General features: G+C 39.1%; 2 protein-coding genes across 2 annotated transcripts; one reads left to right on the forward strand and one right to left on the reverse strand.

Annotated features, from left to right (window-relative positions):
• Positions 1–2,141: 2,141 nt before the first annotated feature.
• anapc16 (anaphase promoting complex subunit 16) lies at positions 2,142–7,384 on the reverse strand. The gene is made up of 4 exons (XM_072667057.1): positions 7,303–7,384; positions 5,066–5,238; positions 3,582–3,656; positions 2,142–2,520 (listed from the first exon to the last, which is right to left on the reverse strand). Exons 2-4 carry the CDS (start codon positions 5,205–5,207, stop codon positions 2,411–2,413), a joined length of 327 nt encoding a protein of 108 aa, XP_072523158.1. The 5' UTR covers positions 5,208–5,238; positions 7,303–7,384; the 3' UTR covers positions 2,142–2,410.
• ascc1 (activating signal cointegrator 1 complex subunit 1) lies at positions 6,913–15,845 on the forward strand. The gene is made up of 11 exons (XM_072667056.1): positions 6,913–7,035; positions 7,347–7,462; positions 8,469–8,601; positions 8,783–8,882; positions 8,995–9,092; positions 9,362–9,540; positions 10,141–10,274; positions 10,768–10,887; positions 11,740–11,864; positions 13,453–13,526; positions 14,943–15,845. Exons 3-11 carry the CDS (start codon positions 8,484–8,486, stop codon positions 15,057–15,059), a joined length of 1,065 nt encoding a protein of 354 aa, XP_072523157.1. The 5' UTR covers positions 6,913–7,035; positions 7,347–7,462; positions 8,469–8,483; the 3' UTR covers positions 15,060–15,845.
• The last annotated feature ends 2,406 nt before the right edge of the window (positions 15,846–18,251 follow it).

An 18,251-nucleotide genomic window follows, 5' to 3' on the forward strand; every position in this document is an offset into this window, starting at 1 on the left:
TGACGAACTGAGAGAGAAAAATAAATACATTGGCACGTGTACTTCGTCCAAGTACATAGCATAGAGCACGCCTCCAATGTCCATTCCATTAGTATGTCCTGCATCTGCTTTCACTCGCAGAACACAACACAAGGAACCCATATACTCCCTTTCCTATTAGCCGACATTAAAGGACACATCAAATGAATATTATTTATTGCTCATGCTAAGGCATGTCTGGTGTCTGCATGTGCTTCTTTAGATTACTTCTATTAGTTTAGGCTAATAATGCTAAAAAAAAACACTGTACTTAGACTTTCACAAACATCATTGTGGTAAATACATGCCATCATTTTAATTTATTTGATGTGAAAATCAATCAATCAATATAAAAAAAATTTAGATTTAAGACATATGTAAACATGTAAGCTAAAACCAGAACTACACTCTTCTGCTGCGATAAGAAATGTCCACTCCCAAACGAATAAAGATCTGGTTTGAGAGATATTTTTGAGAATGTATTTACGCAGATGACATTGGTGACAGTATAAGTCCAGTGTTTGTTAGCAATGTTAGTCCAGCATCCCCTGCTCTAAACTAAAGTAGCTTGTGGCAACTTCAGATGCCAGATATTTCTTGGTTATGTGACTGCATCTGAGATGAGTGATCAGTCAAGTTTCCTCTGAGCGTAGTCCTAGAATCACTGGAATATTTTCCCTTAAATTAGCTTCAGTTGCGTTTAGGAAATGACTAATGAAGTTATGGCTTATAAAATTGAGGAGTCTAAGTAAATGAAAACTGTGCATATTGACGCTGTACAGAAGTCATTTTGGAGCAGGTCTATTGCTCATTTCACCATGAAATCTGATTTAATTGATATGAAAAACTCAAAATAATACCAAAAACCTTTTTGCAAAAAAGCATATAATGTTTGGGAAAACTTTGCTGAGAGTTGAGTGCTGTAGGCAGACAAGTTCTGACCAGGGTGCTTTAGGACCCTGCAGTTCACTTTGTGGGGTTGGCACCGCCCTTTTATGGAATAGAGACTGGACAATAGCTCCCAGAGCAGGACAGTACATTCTGTACATTCAGGGGTTTTTCTTTCATTCAGATGCAAAACATGCATCAGGGCACGGTGTCCCACACAGCGCAGCTTCAGTGAGGAAGTGGCTTGTAAACAAATATCAGTTAGCAGTGTGTTCACCACTTTAAGAAAAATAAATAAATAAATAAATAAAAAAAACACTCTCATCCTAACACAGACAACACACTTATTTTACACTTGTTTTTTTCACAGTTGGTGTCTGTGTTGAGAGCCTGCTCTAAACAGAATGATCTGCTGTGACTTGTGTCTATCACAATGTTCAGCTTAGGACAAAGAATGTAGGTTTTATTTACCATACCTCCCCCTCCCTTTGTCTTCTCCTGTTTCTTTAGTAACTGCTGTGGACTCTCTCTCACTCTCTTTCTCTCTCTGTCAGTCACAAACACTCACATACAGTGAAGGGGGGAGGAGAATCGCAGTGTTCACAGCACTAAAATTAATAGCGACTGTGTAGGCCTGTGGAAAAACAAAGCCCAGGCTTTTGGTCCTCCATCCTTGCATATTAAAGCCAAGGAGGTGCTGGAGAGGCTTTTGGAGGGCCATTTTAAATGGAATTAAGTGTTAAATGCTATGTACAAAAAGCAAATGCTGTATGAGGATTTCCTTTTAAATTTGGTGAGGATTTTTCAACCATCAGCTTTGTAGACCTACTAGTTCCTTTATAGTTACCAAGCACACCATTTCCTTTGTCATTCTTCTTAATGTTGCAAACACTTGATCTTTTGGAAGCCTGAGATTCCTCACAGGTGTGTTGTTGCTTTGCCTTTCTATTTTCTTTTACTTTTATTGAGACAATTCTGGGCTTGTGCAGTACAACAGCTAAAGCAGACTTCAAAGGTGACCAAAAGGCCAGAATCAAGGCTCGACGGCTAATTCTTATACCTAATTAGGCATTAAAATATAGATGTACCGCTCTATTGACCATATATTATATATAAATATACAAGAAGGATACAGGATTAATCTAAAATGTTAATAATGTGGGCTGTAAACTGAAATTTGACATGTTAGAGATAAGGGTCTACTAGACCCATAAAAGTAATGAAAAACAACATAATGACTTTCTAATAAAGTTAAGACTTTATTTTCATGGACATACGTAATGTTAAAAACAGTGTACACAATTCAAGATATGATAGCTTGTGGTCTGTAATTTTGAATATTTACATTAGAAAAAGCTGTTACATGCTCAAAATATTGGACATGGTCATCTGTGTGATTTAAGAATACATACATAGCATAGCTACCATACCCATGCTGAATTAAAAAGAGGGGGGGGGCTCTGATCAAACAGGCAAATTCACAGGTCCTATGATATGCACGGAGTTATGAAGTTGTGAAGCCCAGTAACTGTTCAATAGGTTTGTATTTCCACTCGTCTGCTTCCAGCTCCTCCACCAGGCTGGCCAACTTCTCCATGCGAGATACCTGCTGATCTGTGAACAAACACCCACACCTTATTTAGAATTCATAAAGAGGTTACAGTTAGAAAGTTTTTTTTCAGTCAGATTTGCTCACCAGCCCACACTGACTAAGGCTATGATCACCATGGAAACTTGACCCAAGATCGGATGAGGTTGGCTTTACATGGTGAAACTTTTACATGCACAGTTGCATGGAGCAGAATTTCCACACAGCTCAACATGAAGCTATTCTGAAGAATGGTACATGCTACAGATATTAATACTCGGTCAACAGATTAGCAGCTCCCATTTTTGAAACCCTATTTATATTATATATCTATATATATCTATATCTATATATATTCCCTCTTTTATCCATCATGTTTTGTTATCTGTGGTTCTTTACTATAATCATGATTTAAATCAGTTCTGTGCATGTTAAGCCTCTGTAAATTAACACAGAACACCCATTATGCCTGCTCATACTGTCCTAGAAGTAGTGAGAGTAGTTCATCTAGGATCTCATCTCAGTAATAATTTACATCTTATTGATCTAAATGAATAAATCTATTGTATAAACCCATCAAACATCAGGAGAGGCAAAAACATATTTTAAACTATGTGAATCATGACCGCAGCAGACAAACAATAAAAACTGGCAGAAGCATGGTTAGCGGTTAGTATTAACTGACTAGTTAATCCAGCTGGATACAGAAATGCTAGCTTTCAGAAATCTCCTTTGGATTGTTTTCATAGATCATTAAAGTGCCAAAATGATAAACTATCAACACTGCAAAGTCATTCAAGAGGATTTCCTTTTCATCTGACTAATAAACCATCTGCAGTTTATTGGAATACATTGTTTGAAAGGATGATGGGCTACTTTACTGGCTCTCATTGGCTGTTTCATGAAACTTGTTTGACAAAGTTGAGGCAGCTGAGCTCAATCAGGTTGCAAGCAAGTGGATGGACAACCAGCTCAAGTGAAGTTTTCAAAGCCACACACAACTCTCTTGAATGTATAGTTTGATAAGATACTGGTGATCATTTTTCATGGAAAAGAATCAGAAAAGCTTAGAAACAGTGCCTCTTACCATGCTTCACCTGCTTTAGAGTTGATGCCACTTGGTAACTGAACACTGATTCGCACAAAAATCTGTCTGAGCCATCTGAAAAACAAAGAGCAAAACTTTATGAATTGTGCATATTTATACAGACTTTAAAACTCTGACCTGTTGTCAACATAAACACATCCTACAGTACTGCAGTTTTAGTCTCTAGAGTGAGATTTCTGTGTTGACTAGGGTAATCCACTTCTGATCATGTATCTTGACGGTGGAAAATCTGCAAGCACTTTAAAGACAAATGAAGGCATGTTGTTTAAAACCCCTGCTGCCTTTTTAACCCAGAAGGAGGTTAGAGAGCATTAAAAAGCTCATTCTTAGGCCAGAATGTCCCTTTAACTGTTGATAAAATATTCTTTCTAACATAAAGGAAAGTATATACACTGTATGTAAACTTGATCATCTGGAAAGTCCTCTGTATGTAACTGTAAGAGCCTGTGTTTGCATATTGGGACTGAATGGGGTGTGTAATTGATTTCAAGCACAGCTTAATTATCAGAGGAAAACACGGTGGCAAAACACCATTACATAACAATCAACTGCCACTGAAAGCAAATTAGTGCCGTAATCAGACGGGCAGGACTAAGATACGGGCCAAAAAGCACAAACAAAGAGACAGACACACACAAATCATTCAACACCTCAAACACAAACATTTGACAACAACCAGAAAAGGTATTAATCATGATTTTTCTTTCTGCAGTGTCCCCCTTGTTTGTACCCCCCTGCTACCATGCTGTTTTCCAGTCCAAACTCAGCTAATCAGTTTAACTGGAGCATGTGCTGAATGAGGTAGCGGAACTGGGAGTAGGGGACAGATGGGTTTTAAACCCTCATTAATGGTTCCTGTTCTTTCTGGAAGCCAAAGAGCTGTCTGATTGTAGGCACGCAAAGTAGGGGGCAGGCTGATGGAAACGCACGTCCCCATGTGGGCAAACGACCCAGAAACTGGGAGCATAGAGGAGTCAAAAACAAAAGAACTATGGCTATGTAGGAACACTGACTCTTCTGTCAGCCCTGAACTTGCAACAACCTTTAATATAAAGAGGTGGATATTTCATCACATTCATCAGAGACCACTAAAACTTGTCTAACAATGACTTACAGTCTGCAGGGCACATTTAAAACAATAACCTCAGTATATCCTTCACATCCAAGAACTGCAGTAACTAAAATAATTCAGTAAAGTTGATAGATTTGGACCATTTAACCGTTTCCACTTTACATTAATTAAATTTGTAAATTAAATCTAGCCAGTTTCATAATGGTCATAATGATTTAGAGCAGCATGTATACTTGTAGATACTTTTTACTCACACTGTCAAAAGCAACTATGACTTCTACTCCAGTCATTATTTTAGTTTCATGGTCCACTAAAAACTTGCACTGGCCACTCAACTCCATTTAACATGTTCATCCTGAGTTGAAAAGAAATTTAACAGCATTCTGCAGACCTTCCATCATCTCTCCAGCTCCTTTTGGGTACGTGTAGAGCACTTTTCTGGGAGGAATGAGCTCTGATGCACTGAAGCCAGATCCAGTAACAGAGCTGCCGCTCACCCCACCTGCTGAGGAGGACGAAGATGAAGCGGCCATTTGGCCTGGTGGTGTGTCCACACCCGGGAACCTTAAAACAATGTTAAAGACAGGACCCACCAACATTAGCCAATGATGTACAAAATCCTAGACCTAAGCTAAACTAGTAAAGAACGAGTAAGGAGTTTTATTAACGACGTTTTATTATTTTATTATTTATGATTAAATAAAAGTATATCCCTAGCCTTTTTGGAGATAAAACATTTGATAGCGGTTAGTGTAGCATAATTAAAAACGTTGAATGTTAACTTCCCTGTAACAGACTTGGATTCGACTCCCCATCAGGGAAACCACATTACGCTACACCAATAAGAGTCTTAAAGTAACACTCCTTCAATGGTAAGTCACTCTGGATAAAAGTGTCAGCCAAAGGCCATAAATGCAAATGTTAATTATGTAAATTCTATTCAAATTTTACCACCTGGTCAATATGAAAACTGATGCTTTCAATTTATTTTTGTATTTTTTTGACGTCACAATATTAACACACATTTGCTCATTCATAATTAAGCTACAGAAAGTAACAGGACTGTCTCAGCCCGACTATTGCTTAAATAAGGAACAAAAGAGCAAAGCCAAAGAGAATAGAGTTAATTTACATAGAATGCTTTAATGCACAAAACCTGTTTAATTATATGGAAAACAGAAAGGAAAGAAACGGTTGTTTGGTGGTTTGCAGTAGTCCAACCCTAAACCTAGTCCTCGAGTTCCAGTACACTGCAAATTTTACTGCTCCCAAAACATCCAATTCAACTAATTAAGGCCTCCTTAAGGTAAACTTTACTATAGAGATGTACATTAGATCTGGAAAACACCACATGCAGAGCAAGATCGAGTCATTGTTGAATATAAGATTATTGACAAATGTTTTGTGACGTCTGCATGGAAGCTCAGGCTGGACTGAAACTGTACTTTCGAGTTATAATATAATGGCCATAAATGTAACTTAAACTCAGGTGACCAATAAAAAAAAAAAACAGTATATGAGCACTTTAAGGTTAGTGATCTGGCTTTTGCGCCCACCCACAAAGCGGTTGTAGTTGAACATCAGTGCATTACAATCAAAACTAGAATTAGAGAAATTAGAGTCATTATTTATAAATAAGCAATTTGCTAGTAAGACATATTTTTCAAAATTACAATAGTACTATACAATAAGTTGGAACACAAATATATAACAAACACACCAAGATACAAACCAGGAAAATAAATAAATGAATGCTAAGGAAAACAGATGAATAAATGATAACTGAACTGCTAGTTGGGAAACGAAGCTTTTGGTACTTTGGGTAAATCTGACAATCTGAATAGATTTGTACGAATGTACCTTATTTTTTGGGATCCTTTTTTTAATCATTAAAGAGAGAGAAGGGGAAGGGGGAACACCCATAAAATTGGAAACATGGATATGATATGTGCCCATCATGAGAAGTTAACCCTCACAGACATTTCAGAAGAAAGGCCAGGTAAATAATACCACATATAGATCTACTGTATCTTGGGAATATGACTTTATCTAAGGGTTAACCAATCATGAACATTATTACACAAATATTTGTAAATCTACTTCAGAAGAAGAACAGCTTTAAATTATCTGGAGATTTTGGTACAAAGGTACAAACTAAAATGTCAAGCACTGGACATACAGATATAAATATTTCATCGTGTGTTTTTAATAATGCAGAGCTCTTAGAAGCACTATAACCCTTCACCTGCCGGGCCGGAACATGGTGCTAGCTAGCGCCAATCACTACAGTCTAAACTGTTTACCTGCATGTATAAACACATTATTTAGCAGAGAGGTGCATATTACAGATCAGCAGCACATGTAAGCTACATGCTCGGTTATAATAATATCTCAGGTGTTACTATTCAAATGCAACAGAGACAAGGGAAGCTTGTTGACCGTCTGCTAAGATAGCTATCGTTAATGTTTGGTTAGCACGAAGCTAAAGCTAACCTGGTTTGAACACGGCTTTTCTGGTTTTGTAAGAGTTTGCTCTCAACTCACAGATTAGATTAACCGTGGAAACAACACGGACGACTAAACGAGGCCTGTCATTAAACTATTAAACAGTATTTTAGGAAATTGTACCGTATTTGTTGCGAGCTGTTGGCGCTTCTTCTCGTACAACACAGGTCTAGAAACTGCCACTCAGCGCCATCTACCACCGTGGAGTATATCCGGTAAGCAAGCGGAAGCAGCGGCGGCAGCAGCAGCAGCAGCAGCAGCTCCAGTTGTGCACTTGCGGAAGGTATTTAACGCTAAGCTAACGTGGCTGTATTTCTTGTTTGTGAAGCTCATTTCTATGAACATCATATACTTTTAGACAGTACATTAAGTTTAGGTCAGTGTGAGCGTGGTGTACACGGTGGGACGGCGGTTATACGCTTTCTTCGGTTGTATTTATGAAACGTTACCCAAAGCCCTGCAGCCCCTGGAGTATGTCTCGGTTTCAGGAAAGTTAGCTAGCTATCTAGCTCACTGTAACTTACACTCACAGGGATATTAAGTTCTTTAATCTTATAATATTTTTTAAAAGACATTCACAGTCACTGCATGAGCTAGAACACGCTGTGCTTTTATTAGGTGTGAAAATTGTCACCCAAGACACAAGACACCGCCTCCGTGTCAAACAATCAGCAAAAGCCAAGTCTCGGTCAAACTGTTCTGGAACAGACTGTTATGATCAGATAAGAGCTTGGCCACGCACACCTCCTGCATGCTGGGAGCCGAAACAGGGTTTCATATGACGTCAGAAAAGCGTCATTGACACCCAGTGTGGTGATGGATTGTTGGTGGCTTGCAGTAGTCCAACACTGCTCTTGCTAACCCAGACCCTAGTCCTGAAATGTGGTACTCCACATTTTAGCTGCTTCCCAACATCAAATACAACTAAATAAGTCTCTTCGAAGGGGAATGGGGTGGGTTACATTTAGGAAAACACTAGGACACCGGGGCCACTGTATTAGCCAACATTTGTCTGGAGGCTGAGGCTGGACTGTAACTCTACTCTCTGTACAATGTAATGGTGATAAGTATACCTCCCCAAAAAAACCCAAAAAACAAATAAATAGATACTGTTGGAGCCACCATCGATTTGGGAGTCTCAGTCTTCATACTTAGTTTATCAAAGCTTACTAAATAGTATAGAAGTGCTTTGGTGTTGGTTGTCCTTTTCATTTGTATTCAGTATTTATGTTCACGGTTGTTGAGAATAACAATTGAAATGTTCAATGTTAAGATGTATTCTGTTTTAGGAGATCTAGATCATTATGGACATTTTACGGCCGGCGCTTGTAAACATCAATGGGAGGATTTACCGAAAAAATCTCGTTAAAGAGGAGCATTACGAAGATGAAGAGGAGGAGGATTTCTCATACTCTGAACCAGGTTTGTGAGCCCAAAAATGAAAACAACCATTTCTCTTTGTACAGCACGGACAAACTGACCACTGGCTGTGTGTGTAGGCTGTGGTATTTGGTCCATGGCTGAGTTTAGTTCCCTGTCCAGCCCTGCTGCACAGCATTATTTGAAGTGATATATTTTAATTCAGATTAATCTGCTCTTTCAGTTACTGACCAGTGCATGGACGAACCTTGTGACACTAGCAACATTGAACAGACCGACAAGGGATTTCGCTGTGCTATAGATGTTCCAAGTGTTCTTTACAAGTCAGTAAATATGGACTGTTTTACTGTCATTTCTGCATTTCTGAATTACGGCATTTCGTTATTTTTGTATTTAGATTATATAATCTGCATCTTGATTTTGTGTTTTTTAAAGGTACATCATTGGAAAGAAAGGGGAGACACGTAAACGTCTGGAAACAGATACTAAAACATCAATCAGCATTCCCAAACAAGGAGTGGAGGGACAGATAGGTCAGATTATATTTTTATTTTTAATTTTATTCTTTAATTAAAAAAATATTTCTCAGGTTCTTAGCATGTAATCATCTCAGATGGGGCAGAGAAATGAACCCAGACTCTGTTTGTTCAGCATCACAGATTGTTTGCTCTGATGTACTGAGCAGTGCGGTTATATCTGGGTGGTGCATTATCATGTGGTGGAGTGCATTCGGTTAGTGGTTTGTACAGTATGTTCTGTCTGCTCTGACAGAGGTACATCTGTGTCTTTTGCGGTTTTGCAGTGATCACAGGACCTCAGAAGTCTGCAGTGGCTTCAGCTTTAACTCGTGTTGAGGTTTTGATAGAGAGCTTCCGCAGGAAGCAGCCATTTACTCACTTCCTGTCCTTCGCCCTAAACCACCCTCAGGTCCAGGAGGGGTTCCAGCGCTTTAAGGAGGAAGTATTGGAGCACTGTTGTCAGGTAGACCAGCAGACTGTACTACGACTAGGATTACAAATGTATCATTTAAATGTACCATAGGTTTTACCAATGTGTGCCTGTATCAAATAAATAGATAATTGTAAAATATAGACATAAGTGAATGCAATGCAAATGAATGTATAAATATAGAGCAGGGTCTTCAATCCTATCTGTGAAAGGCTGGTATGGTTGCAGATTTTCTTTCCAAAGGTTTTGATCTTGTTTTCATTTGTTTATTTGATTGGTCTCAGTTTTCAAACAACTGGTCTTGTGTGCCAGATTCACATTATATCAAAATGTAAAAGACAGCAAAAATACAGATAAATGGAGATAAATAGAAAAGGTTTTTGTGTGATAGCGATGACGTGGAACCTTATTATATACTGTTACATTTTACTGAAAGGGCCTTGTGTGTTAAACCTGCTCAGTTTCTGATTGGCTGCAATTCAACATTTGTAGTAAAATTAGGATTTAACTAATTGATTGTATAATCGTACAGCTGGGTATACTGAATGCATACTATAAGTATCTTGAGAGACTGTTGGCAAATGTGTGTGTGATTGAACTGAGTTGCTCTGTCTGTTTCTGTACCCTCTGTAGGATGGAGGAGTGGATGAGAGTATCTTTCAAAACCCTGCCAAACTGCACCTCACTGTGGGAACCCTTGCCCTGCTGAATGAACAGGAAGTGATGCGAGCATGTGAGCTGCTGCAGCAGTGTCAGGGCTTCATCAGGTGCGTGTCTGAGACACAGTAAGGTTTCGTAAGTACTGACTGTGTTTAGCTCTGGGACAAATAACTCTGTCAGTGGGGAATTTTCCTTATTTGTTAAAGGTGACACTCTACTAATACTCATTAATTGTTTGGTTTTTTTGGTTTTAGACTTTTCAGTTACAGTAACAACTCAGTAGCAAAGTGTAAAGCATACAGTAATTATGCCATATACCAGGGATGGGCAGTTACGGTTCTGGAGGGTCAGATTCCTGCAGTTTTGTGCTTTTCCTGCCGATGCACACCTGATTCAACTCATCTATTAATTGCCAGGTTTAGTAAGTTTGTTCCCCTGAGCAGGGAAATCAGCTGTGCTGGACTCTGGCCCTAGTTGTCCATGCCGTCATAGTATGATGACGTACTAATAATGGACATGGAACTATGATGATATTTCCCATAAATTGATGGTTCTAATGTTTGAACTCACAATGCCTTGTTTTACATTGTGTGAATGCAGGGACATAACAGAAGGGAGACCTTTAGGTCTGAAGGTAAGAGGGATTGAATACATGAACGATGACCCCTCCATGGTGGATGTCTTATATGCCAAGGTCAGCGCTCAGGATGGATCTGACAAGTAAGAAATGCACCTCAGTTAGCCTACAGTTGCACAGAAACATGGTTAAGAAGAGAAGTCTACAACTGCTGCTATTACTGCTCTACACTACTGTGAAAAAGTCCAAGTAAAGGCCTTTTTTAATCCTTTGTTAGAGTAGCTGTATTTTTATAATACATTCTTTTTTCCTGGTGAACAATGATCTACTGAATAAAGCTGCTTAAATGTAATGTCAGACAATTAGAATCATTTATGCCAACAAATAAGGGGTGTGATAAATCTTTGGTTAACTAGTTAGTCATTTCCAGAATTACTTAAATATATACATGTTTTAAGCTGTAATATATGCTTTGTGTCCAGATGTTTGTGGACACCCCATGTAATGAATGCATTGAGCTGCTTTAAATGGCACCCATTGCTGACATGGATGTGCAAATGCACACACACAGCTAGTCCTGGAGTAGATAAACATGAACCTGCCATGCATGGGCTAGAGGGGTATAAAGCCCCTAGCAGTGAGCTGTGCAGCAGTAGAGCTGCATTCTGTGGAATAATGGAGCTTCATCCAGTACTTTGGATGAAGTTACTTTAAAAACATTATCTGCAATTTAGCTGCTTCTCACTTTTGGACATAACTTTAACCTGGCAGTCAGAATTTAATGATAAATTCACTAATAGAAATGCTGAATGATGAGCTGGAATAAAATATTTTTGCATTGACTATGAATGCTTAAAAGGGTTTTCTCCTTCTCCTGTTCACCATTTTCGTAAATGGTTTTCCTCTGACAGCGACGATATACACATATGATTTGTTACTAAAAAACAGGCCAATCTGACTGGTGCATTTGTTTTCATGCATGTGCCTGTGTGCAGATTGCAAGAGATAGCAGACAGACTGATGGAACATTTTGTGGCAGCAGGGTTGATGGTAAGGGAGTGGGACAGAGTGAAGCTTCATGCCACTGTCATGAACACGCTGTTCAGAAAGGATCCCTCAGGTATGCTTGCCCAACTGCTCACAATAACTCAGCACATCTTAACTTGATATTACCTACCACACAGTGTACCATGCAGTTTACAGTCTGTACCACACAGACGAAGCCAAAATGTGTTCTCTATGCACCCACATTTAAACACATACACACACACACACACATGTACAGACCTCTAGATTTGGACTGGGTGGACTCTCGAGTGAATGGAATGTTTTGAATATTCACAGTGTCTACATACCACATAAAATTTTGTTTAATAATTATAATAATAATAGAAATAAAAATAATAATAATAACGAAGACGCACACATAGAAGAAGACATTTTCATGATATAGACACTGATGGAGCACTGCTGGATTGTAAATGCGTGTATCTCCGAAATGGCCTCCTCAATGCACTTTTTTTTTTTTTTTTTTTGGTTTTTCAATTTCAGAGCTTTTCTATTGGTCCATTCATCATTTTCAAATTTCAACACAATGTAAAGAACAACTGCCATAATTTTGTCTGAGAGCAACTAAAAAACCTAATGAAGGACTTCAGGGATGAAGTCGGCCACTTGATTTTCACAAGCAGCTGATATTAGATGTATGAGCACATGGTGGATGAACGTTGTGTCCCTGATCACGGCCAGAGATTCTCCATGTTATGCAACCTGTTCTGTAAAGCACGCCAGCTAATCTCACGCCGCCGTCCTAAACACTCACCCACATTCTCTTTGATTTGCTTGGTTTAAAAGTAAGTCGTGTGTTTCAGGACGTGAGCAAGAGTGTGAATGATAGTCTCTTTTTCAAGGAATCATCATCTTAAGAGATTGAGTGAATCCAACAGCAAAACAAGCAAGCCGCTCTCATATATATATATATATATATATATATATATATATATATATATATATATATATATGACCTCTCTCTGCGCTTAAGAGCTGTCAGCAGTCCTAAATCTAATAGGCGTCACCCAGATACCACAGTGAAGAGGTAACCTGCAGTGACAGCAAAGCCACATTCTTAAAAATTATGACTATCAGTTGCTGCAGTGGTGATGCTAAGCCCATTCCTGTAATTCTGCTTGGTTCTCCTGGCTGTGTGTGTGTGTGTGTGTGTGTGTGTGTGTGTGTGTGTGTGTGTGTGTGTGTTTTAGTGAGTGAGTAAGTGTTTTTGTGAGCAGGGCAGGGTGTTTTTCAGCTCTGGTAACAAAGAGCTCATTGAGCTGCTGTAAGTGGAAGGTGGCCAGTGCTGCAGCAGCGCTAACAGCCGAGTTGCTTTCTAAAGAGAGCCGGGTCGTGTTTACCGACTGCGATGTACGGCTCCGTTTCAATAAGTAGCTTGTTTTGTTCATTTGTTGTTGTTGTGGTGCCGGTGGCTGCATCTGTGTTGACATTAAGGAGAAACAGTGCTGTTTTCAATTTGAGAAAGCTGAGTAAACCCTGTTATCCGTTCACATTCCCCAAGCTTCTACATTTCCACTGCCACATATTACTTATAAACAGAGTAAAACCTGTTTTATGTGGTTATGGGCTAATGTGATATGTTGTGGTACTGTGTATATGTGTTTCTGCTGTCCTCTTATGGTTGTCTTTCTCTTTTTCAGCTGAGGATAAAGGAGGTCCAGGACGGCAGAATATAAAAGATCGAGAAGCTTTTGATGCCAGAAATGTTTTGGAGGTAAAAAACTAATGACTGCTCTTTTCTCTGCACATAATGGCCATACAGTAAAACGGATATACCTATTAATTAATTAATTAATTAATTAATTAATTGTCTCGTTACAGTTTAACTTAATTTTTAGAAGTTTTTTAAAGGCTGCTTAGTTCACATTTATGAGGTGAAATAGTTTGTTTGGCCTTTTAACCCCAGACTCTGTTCATTGTCAAAATAGTTGCAACTATTGTGAATATAATTGACCGTACTAAATAATAATGAACAGTAAGACCCTAGATTGCCTTACTTTTAAAATGGAATTTTAGGTCATAGCTCTTAAGCTGTCATAAATAAGTGCAATAGATTCTTGTGATAAACTGAACATCCACATACATGATTTTAACCTGTATAACAAAACTATACCAATATCTTCAACAAGAACAACAAAAACACCTGGACTTTATTCTTAAATAAGCTATTCTGCAAACACATAAAATACATACCCAACATACATACTTTCTTGTGTAAGACATAAGTAAAGCAGCAAACCAACTGTTAATTTGCAAACAATGCCCCCTGCTGGCAATAACAGAATTACAAGTTGTTTTTTAGGGACCCAACAAGCACACACTGTTAACACCACAATTCAGCCCCTGTGGCGCAACTATTGGCAGCACAGGTGAGGCAATCGCATTGGGGCCCATAGCGCAGGGAAGCTGTAGGTGCCTAATGTTTTTATTATTGCTTGTTATACAACTGTACATGACTATGAAGACAATATACTGGTTAGCTATGATAAGAATGTATCACAAATTACCATAATAATAACCCAAATAAATGCAATACTAATTAAACAGGTCAATTGCAGTATTTATATTCGATAAATGTTAGTGTCATAGGGCGGCCTATTATTCTTTTATTCTTTTTTGCTCGGGACCTTAAGATCCGAGTTACACCAGTGTTTAGTCCCCTCAAAATGTTAATAATCCTTTCCAGATACTGCTGTCTGGAGCAGCAGTAAACAGTGTAATTGAATTTTCACAGAGCCACTTGTATTGCGTTGTATGATGCCTACAATTCAATTCTGTCATTATCCTGTTGACTTGTTTATTCACATTTTGAAAGGGGAAATTCTTGGAAGTCTCTGATAGAAGAGAATGTGCCCATGCATTCAGTGCTGTGTTAGTTTGTGTAGAGGGCCTGGAAGTGATTCAGTATTATTACAAACTGTACATGATTTGCATAGGAGCAGTATCTGGTGCTATAACCTATACGGAAAGCCTGCCAGAATTTACTACATGCATCACATGTAGCCATAGTTTATTAGTGAGTAATTGTATTGTACTGGATCATGGTATGCCCCTGCTTTTCATATATTTTATTATTTATATATATTCTGTGTCTCTTTCACTCTCTCTCTCTGTATTTTTCTCTCTTCAGAGGTTTGGAGAATTTTATTTCGGAGCATGTGAGCTGAACTTGGTGCAGCTCTCTCAGAGGTTCTCGTCTGACTGTACGGGATATTACTCTTCGGCAGGACACGTCACCTTCTCCTGAAATGCTACTTTGGTTGTGGAACAAGATAAACTCATACTGAGTCTTCTTTATTATACGATTTCCCACCATTGTGGGTTGTGTGGTTTGTACAGTAAGCCTGTTTCACTGCGTTACAGAATAGTTCCACGTGTTATTTCAGTGAAAGAACAAAAACCTGCTTCCTCCGACTATTCTGACATCTTGACTGACAGTCTGGTTTTGAATGTCGGAGTAGGGCTTCATGTTCATCTGCTATTAGTGACCATAAAATATTATTACATTAATCACACTTTCAGTGCTTGTTGTTTTGACATGTTATTTTAAAATTTTTCATTTTCATTTTTTTTTTATATGTAATTTGTGTTCACCTTGCAAACGTGGCTGTGTCAAGGACACAAATACTTGAAACAACAAGCAATACTATTATGTACTTTTTCCTCAATTACACTACCCAGACAAAATAAATAAATAAATGAAAATAGTGTATGTAAGAATGTCCAAATGTTTGTGGACACACTTTCTAATTAATGCATTCAGCTACTTTAAGTTATACCCATTGCTGACACAGATGTGCAAATAAACACACATAGCTTGTCTAGAGAGAAATATTTGTTGTCAATAGAATAGTAACCATGTCTAATGCTAGAGTGGGGACATGAGCTAGAGGGATAAATTAAACATTGAGAATACCATTATAATTTCTAAAAACCTTCAAAAGCTTTCTTCCTTTCTTACAGTGCCTTGCAAAGGTTTTGGCATTTTTCGTGTTTTGTTGGAATGAAATGGAATTAAAACTAATTATTTGAAGGTTTGCATCATTTTTATTTACAGAACATGCCTACAACTTTGAACATTAGATTTTTTTATTGTGAAGCAAACAAATGGTACAGAATAACAAAAAACTTCTGTGTGCATAACTATTCACCCTCCTAAAGTCAGTACCTTGTAGAGCAACTCTTTGCTGCAAGTCACTTTGTATAAGAGCTTGCTACATCTTGCCACTGGGATTTTTGCCCATTCCTTAAAGCAAAACTTCTCCAGCTTCAAGTTAGATGGTTTCTGCTGATGAACAGTAATCTTTAAGTCTCACCACAGATTCTCAATCGAATTAAGATCTTGGGCTTTTCCCTAAAACCACTCAGTCATGACTGTGTTGCGAAACACAGTTCTAACAGCATCATAAAGTTCGCCGATGATACAACTGTGCTGGGTCTCATCAGCAAAGGCGACGAGTCAGCATACAGAGAGGAGGTGCAGCAGTTGACAGACTGGTGTACAGTCAACAACCTTCACTGGAATGTAGAGAAGACCAAGGAAATGGTTGTTGACTTTAGGAAAACAAGACAAGACCACTCTCTGCTCAACATCAATGGCTCCTCTGTGTGTTAAGAGCACCAAGTTCCTTGGTGTCCACCTAGCGGAGAACCTCACCTGGTCCCTGAACACCAGCTCTACAGCCAAGAAAGCCCAGCAGCGTCTCTACTTCCTCCGGAAGCTAAGAAAGGCCCGTCTCCCTCCACCCATCCTCACCCTCTTCTATAGGGGGACCATAGAGAGCATCCTAAGCAGCTGCATCACTGCCTGGTTTGGGACCTGCACAGCCTCTGACCGCAAGACCCTCCAACGCATTGTGAGGACAGCTGAGAGGATCATCGGAGTCTCTCTCCCCTCCGTCATGGACATTTACACTGCCTGATCCATAATCATCCCTCAACCTGATCAACTCATCTCAACATCCTCTCTATTTCCCTTTCTCTTCTTCTCCTTCTCTCTCTCTCTCTCTCTCTCTCTCCAACCATTTACCCCAGATAAAATGGGAAGCATTTTTTTGCACAAAGCATTTGCACTAATAACTTTACTACCTCACTGGACTCAATATTTATACACACTGCAGAATTTGCACACTACCCCCAATTATTTATGATTCTCTGTCTGTACTGTGTTGTGTTGTCTGTCCGCACTTGTTTGTGTTGCACTTGTGTTTTGTATGCACTGTCTATGTCTATGTTGCACCATGGTCCTGGAGGAACGTTGTTTCATTTCACTGTGTACTTTGTATGTAGTTGAAATGACAATAAAACCCACTTGACTTGACTTGGGTGTAGCTTTAGCAGTATGCTTTGGGTCATTGTCCTGTTGTAAGGTGAAACTCTGTCCCAGTCTTAAATCACTGACTGACCGAAACAGGTTTTGCTCAAGAATATCCCTGTATTTAGCACCATCTATCTTCCCCTCGACTCGGACCAGTTTCACAGTCCCTGCTGCTAAAAACATCCCCACAGCATGATGCTGCCATCACCATGTTTCACTGTGGGGATGGTGTTCTTTAGGTGATAAGATGTGTTGGTTTTGCGCCAGACATAGCGGTTTCCTTGGTGGCCAAAAAGTTTTTTCCTCATCTGACCAGAGCATCTTCCTCCATACATTTGGGGAGCCTCCTACATGTCTTTTGGCAAACCGAGGGACAGATACTCCAGTCTCTGCTTGGGAACTCTGCTGCTCCTTCAGATTTACCTTTGGCTTCTGTGCTGCCTCTCTGATTAATGCCTTCCTTACCTGGTCTAAGAGTTTTGGTGGGCGGCCCTCTCTTGGCAGGTTCGTTGTGGTACCATGTTCTTTCCTTTTGATGATAATGGATTTGATAGTGTTCTGGGGGATCATTAGAGATTTGGATATTTTTTTATAATCCAACCCTGACTTTTACTGCTCTACAACTTTGTCCCTGACTTGTTTGGCACTCTCCTTGATATTTATGGTGTTGTTTGGTTAGTGGTGTCTCTTGCTCAATGGGGTAGCAGCCTCTGGGGCCTTGCTGAAAAGGTGTGTTTATATACTGACAGATCATGTGACACTTAGATTGCACACAGGTGGACTTCATTTCACTAAGCACGTGACTTCTGAAGGTAATTGGTTGCACCAGAACTTTTAAGGGGACAGAATACTTTTGCAAGGCACTGTAGAGCTATGAAAAAGTATGAACACAAACATGTTTTTGATTTTAAAACTGTAGAAATTTACATACTTTTTTACATATTTACATATTGTTTTTTGTCTGGTGCATGCCTTGCTGCTGTTGTCTTATTTTTCTCTCTTACTGTGGTGGTTTCAGCCTCAAACAATGCTAGTGGACTGTAACACCACAAGTGGTGATGAGGCATAGCCAGGAAAGCAGAACCGTTCTCTTTATGTCCGTACTGTGTGGGAAAACATGGC

This window comes from Salminus brasiliensis, chromosome 22, assembly GCF_030463535.1.
Source record: "Salminus brasiliensis chromosome 22, fSalBra1.hap2, whole genome shotgun sequence".
Taxonomy (NCBI): Eukaryota; Metazoa; Chordata; class Actinopteri; order Characiformes; family Bryconidae; genus Salminus; species Salminus brasiliensis.

What these genes read in the sequence shown, in the direction of transcription:
- ascc1 (XM_072667056.1), top strand. Translation starts at nt 8,484, where the DNA reads ATGGACATTTTACGGCCGGCGCTTGTAAACATCAATGGGAGGATTTAC. An exon ending in GTTCCAAGTGTTCTTTACAA is followed by an intron (nt 8,883 to 8,994) that starts GTCAGTAAATAT and finishes TGTTTTTTAAAG; the next exon opens with GTACATCATTGGAAAGAAAG. An exon ending in TATTGGAGCACTGTTGTCAG is followed by an intron (nt 9,541 to 10,140) that starts GTAGACCAGCAG and finishes TACCCTCTGTAG; the next exon opens with GATGGAGGAGTGGATGAGAG.
- anapc16 (XM_072667057.1), bottom strand. Translation starts at nt 5,207, where the DNA reads ATGGCCGCTTCATCTTCGTCCTCCTCAGCAGGTGGGGTGAGCGGCAGC. An exon ending in AGCTGGAGAGATGATGGAAG is followed by an intron (nt 3,657 to 5,065) that starts GTCTGCAGAATG and finishes TTTGTTTTTCAG; the next exon opens with ATGGCTCAGACAGATTTTTG. An exon ending in TCTAAAGCAGGTGAAGCATG is followed by an intron (nt 2,521 to 3,581) that starts GTAAGAGGCACT and finishes GTTTGTTCACAG; the next exon opens with ATCAGCAGGTATCTCGCATG.